This window comes from Leopardus geoffroyi, chromosome C2 (assembly GCF_018350155.1).
Source record: "Leopardus geoffroyi isolate Oge1 chromosome C2, O.geoffroyi_Oge1_pat1.0, whole genome shotgun sequence".
NCBI lineage: Eukaryota > Metazoa > Chordata > Mammalia > Carnivora > Felidae > Leopardus > Leopardus geoffroyi.
Window position 1 is genome coordinate 132,989,460 of NC_059333.1, and position 13,494 is coordinate 133,002,953.

The window sequence follows — 13,494 nt, forward strand, 5'->3', positions numbered from 1 at the left end:
GAGCTGACAGCGTGCAGCGCTTCGGATTCTGTGTCTCCTCTCTCTCTGCTCCTCCCCCACTCGCTCTCTCTCAAAAATAAACATTAAAAATGTTTTTTAATGCAGATTTTGATTGAGTGGGTGGGGGTGTGTGAAGGGGAGGAGAGAATGAGATTCTGCATGTCTGACAAGCTCCCAGAGGACGCCCTTGTTACTGATTCACAGACCTCATTTTGCTTGGGAACAGCATTTCCACTATGTTCTAAGGAATGGAAGTGGCTACAAATGCTCCCGCTACCCTCACCCCACCTAGCTGGGCAGCACATTCTCTGAATGACTCAAGTGGATCACGTGAGTTAGAGGTGTGCGAGCAGGGCTGGAGAGGGTGTGAGTTCAGCAGAAAATCCCCCTTTCCTTCCCATGCCGTGTGGCTCTCAGGCATTCTGAGATCCACCAGTGTAGACTGCCGGAGGTGGGAAGATAGAAATCCACCTGGGAGGTGCTCCTCGGTGTCCATCTTGCTTTTCTGCAGACTTCCTAGCCCCTCTGTGGCAGCCTCTGGCCATTTCTGGGTTCAAAGTCCTGTTTTGTGTTCTTTATTGCGTTCAATAAATATTTATGGAGAGATCACAAGAACCCGTGCACTGGTACAGACCGGGCACAAAACAGACGATATCCCTGCTCTAGGACCACGGGTCGGTAAACCTTTTCTGTAAAGAGGCAGATAGTAAATATCTTAAACTACGCCTCTGATACAGCATCTCTGTCACAGCCACTGACCTCTGCCCTTGCAGCACAAAGGCAGCCAGAGACAATAAAGTTTAATTACAAAAACAGGCTGCTGCCAGATCTGATTGGCCATAGTGTGCCAGTCCTCGCCATAGAGCTTATGCTTTATAAAAAGACCAAAGAGACCGACGACAATAACAAAATAAGAAAACCGTAATGAGAAAATCGTGCAGAGAATTAAAATAGGTCATCGGGATTGAGAATGACAGGGAACGGTACTGTAGACTGGCTGGTTGAGGAAGGCATTTCTAAGGAGGTGGCCTATAAACTGTTCTGAGTAATGAAGGAGCTGGCCGTGGTAAAAATCAGAGGAAAGAACATTCCAAAAAGCCTGAGCCACGAGCGCAAAAGCTCTAAGGCTGGAACAAGCTTGATATGCTTCAGGACCCAAGAGATATGCGTTGGGTGGACAATGTTGGTATGATACACTGTAGGAGACACAGGTGGGGTCCTCTTGCAGGGCCTTAGTCTCCTGGGATGGGAAGCCATAGGAGGGGTCACCCAGGAGGGGGGACAGAATTCCTAAGGCACTCGGGCAACGGACTACTGCCTGTACCCTTTTTCATCTCCCCACGGCAGGCCCCGAGCCCCAGGCCAAGGGGCGGTCCTCCTTGCTGGGCCCCCTCTTCCAGGCAAGTCAGGGGAGCCAGGGTCTGTGAGACAGGGTCTCTGGAGGGTACTCTTGTTTGCCTAGAAAATCCTTTCTCTAACATTTCACCTGTTCCTCACTCTTTCCTTTAGCTTTAGTGGGGTGGGGGGAGGCTGCCTGGTCACAGTGTCTAATGAGGCTCAGACTAACAAGTTCCCCATTACCTCTGCTTTCCTGCGCCAAATGCAGGCACTTCTTGGTTTACGGGGGAGCAGGGGCGGGGGGGATTAGTCAATGGTCACATAAGGGGCAACCAATTGTCGTCAAGCGTCTGATGATCATTATAATAATAATCATATCCATCTAGACAGCAGCTCATCTGGTCCCCTCACCACCACCACCCAAATCCAGTACCGTGGGGGTAATTACTGTCTCCGCTGTGTAGGTGAGGATATCAAGGCTGGGAGGCCAGCATTCTCCCAGGGAAGAGGAATCCGTGCACTCGCCTCGTGGCTCTGGAGCCGGAGGTGAGCTAGGGAAAGAAAAGCGGCCCCATGTCGCGTTGAAGAGGGCAGCTCTAAGAGACTCTCCCCAGTGGGTTTTACTGCTCTGAACAGAGGACAGCAGGACAGGGTCTGGTGGAATGCACCAACCTGGGGGCCAGGGGGCCCAGGGGAGCCGAGTGATCCTTGCACACATGAGGACTGTGTGGTCTCCAGTTCCAGGATGAAATTCTTCATGTCTGGGGAGAGAAGCTTCAATGCAAGCAACACATGGTCATGGGTCAGACGTGGGGGACGGAAGAAGGGTCACTACCCCTGGACACAGATCTGCCTCCCAATCCAGTCCCCAAGATTGGTGGTTCCCTGACACCCCAGTGGGTGTCCCAAGAAGATGACCTTCTGGGCCCCAAGTTCCTGTTCTCTCCTGAGACATTCCTGGCTTGAATGGATTATAGAGATAGAAGAGCCCCTTTGGATGGAGTTAGGAAGCTCATTTCAGGGGCCTTTGCCTAATGTCTAGGCCAGCACCGTCCAACAGAAATGAAATGCAAGCCACCTAGGTAGCTTAAAATTTTCTGGTAGCCACGTAAAAAAGGTAAACAGAAGGAAGTAAAATTAATTTTAATAATAGATTTAACCCAATATGTCCCAGATATCATTTCAACATCTATTCAATATGAAAACATTACTGAGACATTCTACCTTCTTTCTTCATCCCAAGTCTTCAAAATCCAGTGTGTTATTTCATACGTACAGCACATCTCAACTCTAACGAGCCACGTGAGAGGTGTTGAAGACACATATGGCCAGTGGCTACTGCACTGGGCAGTACAGGTCTAAGAATTCTCAGAAAAATTCGAGAATCCCAAGTCGCAAGACTCTTCTGGCCTGTTGTCTTCCCAAATCCTGTTCCCTCTCACACCTCAGTATGACTATAGGGGGACCATTTCCTGCGCCCCCTCACAGAGACAGGCTACGTTAAACATGGGCTGTGGAAGGGAACTTCATAAATACTTGGGAAGAAAGGGGAAATTCTGTTCTGAGCAACTGAAGGGAGCCTAGAAAGTTATAAATTCACCTCATTGTTCTCAGGGAGATGGGACGCTTTTCCAAATCCAATTTCCTGCTGACAAGAATCTCCCTCCATAACTTATTTATGACAGTGGGAGAATGGACACACACAAGAAACTGCAAAATGCCCATTCTGGAGTTCAACCTGCTGTGTGAGAGTAAAGGGTTGGATCCCTCGAAAAGAATCTGGAGGCTTCTCACTTCAAGTGCGGGGAAGTTGGGGGCGGGGGCTGTGTGGTGGGCACTGGGGAGCCCGCGTGTCTGTTCTCTCACAAGCCCTGAGGTACTCACCAGGCTTCGGCCTCCTCTGAAGAATGGTGGTGGGAACAGCGGGGGTGGAGGGGGCGTCAGGAGGCAGCATGCTCTGTGGCTGCCACGCTTCTTCTGATCCAGGCCGGGAAGAGCTGTGCAGAGAAAATTGCTGCTCATAGCCCCGACAGTGTCGGGGCCTCTGTCATGTCCCCTGAACCCTAGGGAGACCCATGCCGCAAACTCCAGATTTCTGAATGTGATTTCTAACCAGTTAGATGTGAGTGCACCGTCTGTTTGCCACTTGATGTAGCCCTCCCCCAGCCTTTGCTGAACGAAGATGGTTAAGCAGCTGGTATAGACACCATGACCATAATAAAGTCCATGTCTCCTTCTTCGTGGACTGACTTGTCACTTTGTAGATGTGACAAGGAACAAGAAGTCCAGACTCATAATACACCTCCAATAGAGGAGGAGAAGGAAGTGTTTGTTAATTACTTTGATGGTGCCCTCAGAGGGAGGCTCAGGGAGGGGGCATCCAGGGCCCAAGGTGGCATGGACTATACAAGACCCGGAGCCCTGATTTAAAACACATACTTGATCCTAGACTCTACACACACATTTGGTGTCACCCATGCTCACAAAAGGGTTACAGTCTAATGACTCAATACACGGGTGTGAGGAGATGAAGGCGGGGGCCCTGGACCCTGGTAGCTTTATTGAACACGGGGTCTTGCCCATGTTCGATGTTAGGGTATGTTCAACGTTGAAGTATACCTCACAGAAAGGACATAGATCATAAGCACACAGCCCAACAGATTTCTGCAAAGTGAACACACCCTAGAGGCTGGCCCCTGGATCAAAACACACAACTCCCATCATCCACAAGCCCCATAAACTCCTGTCCAATCTCTGCACACCTCCCTCGCCACCATTCTGCCTTCTAACCCCGGGGACTCATTGCATCTATTCTGGAACTTTATATAAATAGAATCAGACAACATGAATTCTTGTGTATGGCTTCTTTTGCTCAACACAGTGTTTGTGAGGGTCATTCGGGTTGTTGTTTGTAGCTGTTAGCGCTGAAGAGAGTTCCATTGAGTGACCAAACCACAATCTACTTATCCATTCTGCAGGTGCTGAACATTGGGTTGATAGCACTCCACACCTCACCAGAATGGCTAAAATGAAAAGGACAGGAAATAACAAATGTGGGCAAGAATGTGGAACAAGCAGATCTCGTACATTGGCTGGAGGCAGGGGGTGTAAGTTGGTTCAACCTTCCTGGAAAACTGCTTGGTATCGTCTACTAAAGCTGAATCCAGGCAACCCCGACAGCCCAGCAGTTTCACTCAGGGGTGTTTAGCAACAGACAAGTGGGCATATGTTCACCAAAACACATGTACTAGAATATTCACAGCATTGATATACATCATCACCAAAAGCTGTACATTTACAGTTCCCAGCTTGGGTCTCGTGAGGGTACCCTCACCTTCAACCCTTACATTGAGCCTCTGACTTTGTAGAACTTGGGCAGGGCACCCGCCACATGCCTCTCGGGCCCTGAACCCAGTTTCAGTCTTCTCTCTCAGGGGCCTGGGCTTGCCTACTATCTCCACCCTGTGCTCCAGGACCTGCCTGCGGACATCAGGCAGCTGGTGGGTGCTCCCCAGGAATGGCTGCTTCGTGCACTCCCACATACTCCCTCCCTGACGGAGGAACATTCCACTGGCCCATGCCAATGGTCCTCGGCCCTCTCCGAGCCAATGCCTCTGTTTGTAAAGACCCTTTTATTACCCGGAAATGAAATTCATAAACAATACACCATATATGCAATTTTAAAAATCAATATAATCTTGCAGCAGCCAGACGTGGAGGTGGCCTGTCAGGGCCATGGAAGTGGTGAGGACAAAAAAGGAAGCAACCAATGCAAACGTCACTGGGGAGAAAGAAACTGGCGGCCAGCGTGCCGCAAGAGTGAATGAGGAGGAACAATCGAGGGTGGTTTTGAGGTGGCCGGGACCTGGGACAACAGTGAGTCAGAGTATGAGACGGGAAGGTCAGAGGCGGCACTGGTTTGTGGGAAACCTGTCAGATTTGGTATTAGATATTTGTTCATTCCAGTACATGCTTTTTCAGGCACTGGGCCAGGCCATGTTGAGGGGCAGAAAGATGTCTAACTGGTGCCCCTGACCTGTAGACACTAAGGGCTGAGGGGCTGCCAATGCCCTTCTGCTCATATCCCACCCCTCCCCCCTGACACCTAGCCCATTCTGGAGACTCTTACTCACTAACTGAGAACTGGAAGGTGCAGCCTCCACCAGGAAGCTTTCCTTGACTTCCCAGGCCAATGTTGAGGGTCCTGCCATGTTTTTCTCTGGGTTTGCCTCTATGTTAGCTCTTATCCATGGGGTAAAACAGTTTCCTTGTATTTTCCCGACTACAGTACTTTCTGGGAGGATGGAAGCCAGCTTTTAATCCCCATGTTCTAGCACAGTACATGACATACACTAGATATTCCACAAATGTTTGCTACACTGATAATAATAATTAACAAAACCCAAGACACTACATGCGTAGGCACCACTGAAGTGCTTCACGTATAGAAATTGACCTAATCCTCACAGCAATCCTGAACGTCATCGTCACCCCCATTTTATAGATCAGTTAACTGAGGCAAAGACTAGCAGTCTGGTTCTAGGGTTCTTCTCTTGATCTCCACATTCTTCCACGCGTGGTGGGAACGTGGGAAATAAAGGTCGGGAGCTCGGAAGAAGGCAAGGGGCTCCCATGACAACTACCTGAGATACAGTACGAATCGCCTCCAACCAACCCCACCCCATCGGCAACACGCCTGTAGTTGAGTGAGACTGCCTCTTTGGACTCATTGCGAGGGAGGATACACACCCAGGGGAACCACGTGGCATCTTGCTAAGAGGGTGCTAGAAAGGATTTACTCTAGGATTTGGGCTTTCACTCAGTGATGTTGGGGGAGACTCTGAGGAAGTTGAGTCTGGCTTCGCTCTGGACCAGATGCTGGCAGGGAGCGAGAGCTCGTCTGTGATTATCTTAGTTCTTATCTAGAAGAAGAACAGAGCAGAGGGAGACGGAAGCTGTGGTTAGTAAAGCAACAGCACTCACGCATATTAACAAGGATCGAGGGATGGCTGGCCATTTTTGTGGTTGGATAGTGGTCTTTTGTCTGTGTCTGATGTGATGACACAGTGGCCTGGTTTTGCCTTGGTCCATCACAATCACAGACTGGCCTTGTCTGAGGCTGTTCTACGACGCTGATTTTGTTCAACAGAACACCATGGCCCAGCTGTGAGTGGCAGATCCATTCTACCTGTCATGGGCCACTTCTCTCTGTCTCTCTCTCTCTCTCTCTGTCTCTCTCTCTCTCAGTGGTAAAATACTATAGCTACGTTGTTATAAAACATGACATTAATGCCAATCATATTCCTCTTCAAATTCCTCCAAGTTTCTTTGCTGGACTGTTGGTTGAGCTGGGAGTGGCAGGGTCCATTGTTCCACCCTGCCTGGGGCACGTGGTGAAGGTGACAGACACGCACCAGCACTCCAGGACCATTTCAATGCCACCCCAGTGGCAGTTTCTCCTTTGCTGCTCTTTGTGTGCTTTGGCACACAGCTAAGGGCTGAGGTTGTGGTTTTCCACAAAGTCTCTCCTGGCCAAGAGCACCTGGGAGGCAGGTTCACGTGGCTCATTTGCACTCCTCACCATTTATTTTTCCAGACCATATATGGTCTCCAGTGCCTCGCTTCACCCCACATTCTTTGTGGTCTCCCACTAATGAAAGAGTCTATCATTTGAAGCAATTCTCTTATTTCTTCCTGGAAACCGGAGAACTCTTCAGCGAGCATAAGTTGCTTTTCCTGCCGAGGCATCTGCATTGTTCACCTCTCCCCATCCCTCCTCGCCCTTTCCCCCTTGACCTTGACTTCACTTTCAGCAGGTGAAGAGCATCTATTTCTGCCCACCCACCCCCCCCAACTCCCTGGAGATGTTTGTTTTTAGCACAGTCTAGTTTATTTACGGCTCATTCCAGCTCAGAATATTTCCATCAGGTGGATGTGTTTGGGAACAGCTTCCCACCCCTCCCTCCCCTCCCAGCCAACTAAGCCAGGACTTCACATGTCTATTTTGGTGTCATCTGAGCGGCCTGTGGGTCTCTTTCAGGACTGTGATGCCTCCGTGGAATCATGTCTCAGCCCAGGGTCCAGCTTGGAAAGGCCCCAGCAGGCTCTGTGGTAATGGAAACAATCATGCACGTATGAACACAGGGCCTGCAGAAACCTGGGTGCGCCACGTGGCTCTGACCCAGGCAGCTGCCTGGGAAATGCCAATTACCATGGAATTTCAGGACCACTTGCCCTGACATAAAGCCACTGAAGTCCTACTGTACGTGGCCACTGCAGTGCCAAATCACGGGTAGAAATAACACTGGGTCTAATGTAGGCTTTGGGCAACTGTTTGGTTTTTGTTTCTGTTTTGTTTACTGTTATGGATGCTGGCTTTGCCCTTTTCACTCAATACCCACTTGACTCTTGGGCACTTCCTTGGAAAGTGTGATTCACTTGAACTTACTCCTGGAAATGTAGGGAGTTGGATCAAAAGAGTAGGAGTCTGGGTGCAAGTGACTAAGTGGCCCAGCACAACTCATTTCTGAGACTTGGTTTCCTTACCTAAGCCCAAACCCATCTGCAAATTCTGTTTTCATACATATGACACCAGGGTCACCACTGTGTCCGTCTGCATCTCCCATTCACGAGGCCAGCCCATCAATAGGGTATGAGAGACAGCCTTTCTGTTTCTGCCTCCTGTGTTTGTATGAAGCAGTGCCCCCTGCTCCGCATTCCCTACCCAATCAAGAAAATGTGTCATTAGAAGTCACAAAAGGAGGGACACCTAGGTGGATCAGTTGGTCAGGCATCTGATTCTTGGATTCGACTCAGTTCATGATCTCTCAGTTCGTGGGATTGAGCCCCGCATCAGGCTCTGTACTGACAGCACAGAGCCTTATTGGAATTCTCTTTCTCTCCCTGCCCCTTCCCAACTCAAAATAAATAAACTTCAAAAAAAAGAAGCCACCAGAGGAAAGAAGTCACATAAACATCCTGCCTTTGTAGGGTGAGAAAATTTCAGATACAGCCATATACTAACTATTCTGCCACCGTTTGTGAAGTTGGGAGACTGCTCAACTTCTCACTGCCGCCTCCTTCCACTTTCGGGCCTTTCCCTGCCTGTTAGAACTTGTACTAGAAGGAGGAGAGAAGAGGTGAAGGGCACACATTCCACTCAGCGTTCTGAATGTGAGTCAGATGTCTCCACTACAGTGAAGTTCTAGTGATAGCTGGCTTCAATCTGCTCCAAGTTTTTCCTGATTCACATATTCCAGAGAAGGCTGCACCCTACAACTTTCCTCCAACCCCCACACGCCCTGAAAACCAAATTCTGATCTTAAAAGTTGAGTGTATACGAACTTCTCTGAAAGACCATGGTAGGAATTTGCCATCTTGCAATCTGCCCCTGAATGGGCAAGGGGAGCAGGTGAGGACACAACCCACAAAGAAAATGACTTGGCAGTGACCACATGACCTAAGCCGGTCAGCCTGGAGAGTAATGGAGAACATCTTGGCCACCCAATACCAGGGCTGGCCCCAACCACAGTACATGACATTACTTCAAAGCCACAGGAGCAGCAGCTGCCAGCCTGCCACCTCAAAGTCAAGGTCACAAGAAGGGCACACATAAGTGCACACACCCGAGTGTGTATACCAAGGTCCCCACCAACTCCACCGCCAAACCCCTTTATGTTGCATCCAACGCTGGTCGAGAAGTTTCAGATTAAAGACTGCTAAAAGCACCCAGAACAAGTCTGCCTTCCAAGCCTTTTTTCTAAAACAATGCACACATCATATATGCAGGCACACACACACACACACACACACACACACACACACGCACGCACACACGCATGCAAACTCACCCGAGCAGCAAGCTGAGTAACAGAGCAGTCCTGAAATGGTGAGCAGGTGAGTGAAGCTGAGTGATGGAACCGTCATCGTGGGCAAGGCCCAAGGAGGGACTGGCCAGGGAACACAGGCTGGCGACAGGCTGAGATCTGTCACGCCTCTGAGCACTCCCAGCTGGGCATTTGGGGTGGGAGGCAGCCAATCCCTGCTTTGGTGTTGCTTCTGCCCCAGATGCCAGGGGTCCAGGAACCAGTCCTGAGCTCCGGGGAGCAGGAACAGGTAGGCAGTGCTCTGGCCTCACCAGAGGCTACCCTGGGGGCGGCCTGGAGGAAGAAGAGGGCCCCTGTCCCAGGGAAGGAGGCGAGGCTGGGAGCCCGGGATCGGATCGCCCCTGCCAGCCAAGAGGAAATGGGAGTGTAATCCGTCTAAAAGGCTGCTTCTCGTTCAGCTCAGAAACTGCCCCTGTCAATACTGTTCTGGCGAGCCTCAAAGTCCACACCCACCATGACTGTCCTGGGGGAATAGGCCCTCCTTTACTTCAGGGAAGACATTTGTCACCAGGGTCTTGGCTCTGACCATGTCTGTGCCAAGGTGCTGCCAACAAAGCTAAACTTAATTTTTAAAATTATAAAAATTTTAAAAAGGTATATATAGATATAGATATATCTAGATACAGATATTCCCAAGGGCCTGGTGGGGCAAACCTTTTTAGATGAAGCCTGCCTGTAAAATAATAAAGTGGCATATACCAGATACGTGTGGAATCTATCTGATAACAAGCATGCACACACACACACACACACACACACACACACACACACAATTCTAGATCATAAAAGACAAGGTTATTAGTACTTCTCAATAAGCACCATTGTTTTAACCAGCTTAGTAAAAGTCATAAGTCATTGCAGGAGTCAGAAAACTTTTTCTGGAAAGGGCCAGACAGTAAATATTTTAGGCTCTGTGGGCTACATGGTGTCTCTCACAACATCACTCTACTGTTACACACGAAAGTAGCCACAGACAATAAAGGAATGAACATGGTTGCATTCTAATAAAACTTTACAAAAACAGGAAGCAGACTGGATTTGGCCCCCCCAGGCTGTAGTTGACTGACCCCTGAGCTATAGGCTTCAAAAGAAAGGATATTCTTTGGATTCATTGATTCACTTACTGTTTCATTCATTCAGAAACACAAACTGAATGCCAAATGTATGCAAGACCCAATGACTAGACACAGTTCCTGTCCTTGGCATATGTCGTTCAGTTTTATGGAAAGAATACAGGCACTGGAGTCAGGCAAACCCAGGCTGGAGTTACCCAGGCTGCCACTTACTAGCTTGAGGAAGTTATTCACTCTGAGTCTCAATTTTCTTATCTTTAAAATGGGTAAAGCAAAACCCACTTTGTTAGTTTGTTGTGAGGATTAGAGCAAAGGATTTCAGAGTTCCTGGAATAGAATAGGGGCTCTTTTATTGACGTTTTCAGAGATAACTATTATACAAAGTACAAAAAGAGAAGTGGCTAACACAGGGCTAGGGGATGTCTAGAGGGATTTACAACAAGAAGTGATGGGTACCGGTTGGCAGAGGGATATAAGTGAGAAATCAGGGAAAGCTTCCTGGAAGAGGTGAGCTGAGCTTTGAAAGCAGAGAAGATCTGCTGGTACCAAGATGAAAGGAGTAAGGGAGGAAAGGGTTAGGCTCTGTTCCTTCTCTGGAACATTTCCCTCTGTTCTCAAAACACAGAGTCTAAGACATCAGAAAGAGCACAGAGGGCATGGGGTGCTTGGTCCTAAATCCCAGACAGTTGCAGAAATGTCATTGGCATATTGTCCCAAATGCCCCTGCACTGGGTCACTTTCCTACAGCTCATTTTTCAAATCCCGTTCAAAAACTCTTAGAGATGGAAGTTTTGCCACTTTTTAGCACCACAAGCATTTCCTTTTTACCATTCAGCATCAAACTGTTCCTGAAAAGGTTTACACAGGTCAACTACTCAGCTGCACTTTGACTATTGTAAAAATAAAGGAGACTGACCTAGCTGGTCGCTGAGGTCCTGCCCCACCCTGCTGGTGTTCGAATCTCTATTTTGAACGTAATGACTCAGGCCCATGAACATCTCTTTCTCTTTTCCATGTTGCTCTCCTTCTGCAACTCTCTTCTCTGTCCATTTCATTCTGTCTCTATGTCTCCCTATCTCCGACCTTGTCTCAGTCTCTCCAAGCACTCTGGGCTGAATGCCTAGATGTGTGCCGGACCGACTACTGTTAACTGCCCTGCAGCCAAGCATGGCAGCCTGGGGTTAGGATTGGGCTGGTCTCCAGCCCTGGTGCAGCCAGTAACTTGTTGTGTGACCTTGGCAATTCACGTCCCCCCCTGGGCCTTGGTTTTCCCAAATATAAAATGGGAGCATTGGACCAGCTGAGCTCTAAGCCCTTTCCAGCTCTGGCTTCTACCAGGGGTTATGATTTCTGAGACTTAAATGGTCCTTCATGAGGGCCCTGGAAATGGATGGAAGATCACTCTTTCCCCTTCTCCCCTGGTGAGCCATCCCCTGCCCTCGAGGCAGCTGGCCTGCTGAGCTCCCTCAGGTTCCTTGGCCCAGGCACCAGCTCACCACAGCAGAGTGGCCTGCAGAATCTAATTCATAATAAAAGTTTCCGGGGCCTTCCTGCAGCTGTCAGCAGGTGTCATATTCACAGTATTTTGTCTTAATTACAGCTCTGGTATTTATCAACCGGGCCAGAAGTCCACTTCTGGAATGCCGCCTCCCTGGGCACTGTTCCAGAAGCTCCTGTCCCCCTGCTGCCACATGCAGTCCTGTTCCCCAAGGATCTGGGCCAGAGTGGAGTCCTTTTTGCATCTTCCCCTCCTGTGGCTCCCACCCCTGCTGCACAGAGAGATCCTGAGGCCTGGATAATGGAGCATCCTCCCCAAAGACCCAGAGTTCCCAGTGTGAGGCAAAAACACCTGCATGTTTAAAGGCACAGCCCAGGGTTCCACCAGCCCCAGGGTACCTCAAGCCTGATGTCCCATCCCCAAACCTGCATGGGCAGAGAAGTAGACTGGAAGATATGGGATCTGCCTTCCCACCGGCAGAGATTCTCTGTTTGACCAAACTTTGTTCAGCTTCTCGACATGGCCTTGAACTTGGGCCTCTGTGTCTGCCCTTGTAGAGCTCAGTTTTAGCAAGAGTCCAGCAAAATCACTTTACAGTGACTCCCCACCCTTGATATCTAACTACCGTTGGTATCTGTCTGACCAAGTTCCTCATTCCCCCTACCTTTGACATCTTAGCACCCCGGCCCACCTTTGGCAAGAATTCTGTTGAATGGATTTAGCAAGAATCTCCCAACCCCTGATGTTTCCTCTTAGTAATTTTCCATCCACTGACCACCTCCCCCGAACAGCTCCTTGGCTATAAATCCCCACTTGTTCCTACTACATTCAGAATTGAGCCCATTCTTTCCCCTACAGAGACAGGTTTGCACCTAGGGCAATAGTCTTGAACAGAGTCTTCCTTCCCATGTCAACAAGAGAATAATTTCTTCTTAAACACCACCTCCAAGAGAGGCCTACAACAGATTCTACTTCATTTACTGAACACTAACTATTGTCAAGTCCTTGCTACGCCACATGGATACAGAGGTGAAGAAGCCTGAAGTGTGGCCTCTGGAGGTCAAAGAGTTTTCATCCTACCTGCTAGTGACTGTTTGGTACAGCTTTCCTGGAATGCTATGTTAAGAAGGACTCTGAGGAAGGAGGGGCACCATTTACTAGTACTGGCCTCCCTGAGATGAGAGGAAGGAGGGGCACCTGTGCTGCAAGCTTGCAGACCCTTGCTTAGCAAAATCCTCCTTGCGAAACAAGGACAACACTGGGCTCGGCACCTCCTGAGCATCATTGCGTTTAATCCTCACAGTAGGACTATCCTCATTTTACAGAGAAGGCATCACTTGGTCCAGGCCACACAGACAGCACAGAATTGGGGTCAGAGTTCAAAAGGGGTCTTGCACATGGCCTTGTGAGACGGTGCCCTCTTGCTGGCCAACTTACCCAGCCCTGGAGGGACGGCTCTCCATGCTGCCACCTCCCACTCTCCTGCTGTTCTCACTGCTCTCCTGGGAGGGCAGGGCGGCTTTCCCACTGACCTGGCCCTTCCCTCACCAACAGGCTCATTCCACTCTTCACTCCCAGCCACTGACTTTATGTCCAGGAGAGCTGGGGCTGTGCAGAGAAGGCTAGTACTCCCCCCAGAGGTGTGCTCCTCCTTCCAGAGGCACTTCCCCAGCCCCCTGCAGTGTGAACAGCTAGGGGC

At 49.5% G+C, this 13,494-nt stretch overlaps 2 protein-coding genes across 4 annotated transcripts in view; both read right to left on the bottom strand.

The window, feature by feature from the left end:
- Window positions 1-13,494, bottom strand: part of COLQ (collagen like tail subunit of asymmetric acetylcholinesterase) — a 61,745-nt gene that overhangs the window by 29,220 nt on the left and 19,031 nt on the right. The window contains exons 1-3 of one of the 2 annotated variants that reach the window (XM_045503702.1): window positions 9,189-9,546; window positions 3,223-3,335; window positions 2,011-2,112 (exon numbers count right to left, since the gene is read on the bottom strand). In XM_045503702.1, the coding sequence (XP_045359658.1) occupies window positions 2,011-2,112; window positions 3,223-3,335; window positions 9,189-9,264 (291 nt within the window). In that variant the 5' untranslated portion in view covers window positions 9,265-9,546. Of the gene's footprint in view, window positions 1-2,010; window positions 2,113-3,222; window positions 3,336-9,188; window positions 9,547-13,494 lie in introns of those variants that run through there. The other variant, XM_045503701.1, reaches the window with a different exon arrangement.
- The window catches only part of HACL1 (2-hydroxyacyl-CoA lyase 1), a 92,426-nt gene continuing 82,165 nt past the window's right edge, over window positions 3,234-13,494 (bottom strand). Inside the window, exon 21 of one of the 2 annotated variants that reach the window (XR_006718747.1) lies at window positions 3,234-3,335. The gene's annotated coding sequence lies outside the window, so the exon portion shown is untranslated. The remainder of the gene's footprint in view (window positions 3,336-13,494) is intronic. The other variant, XR_006718748.1, reaches the window with a different exon arrangement.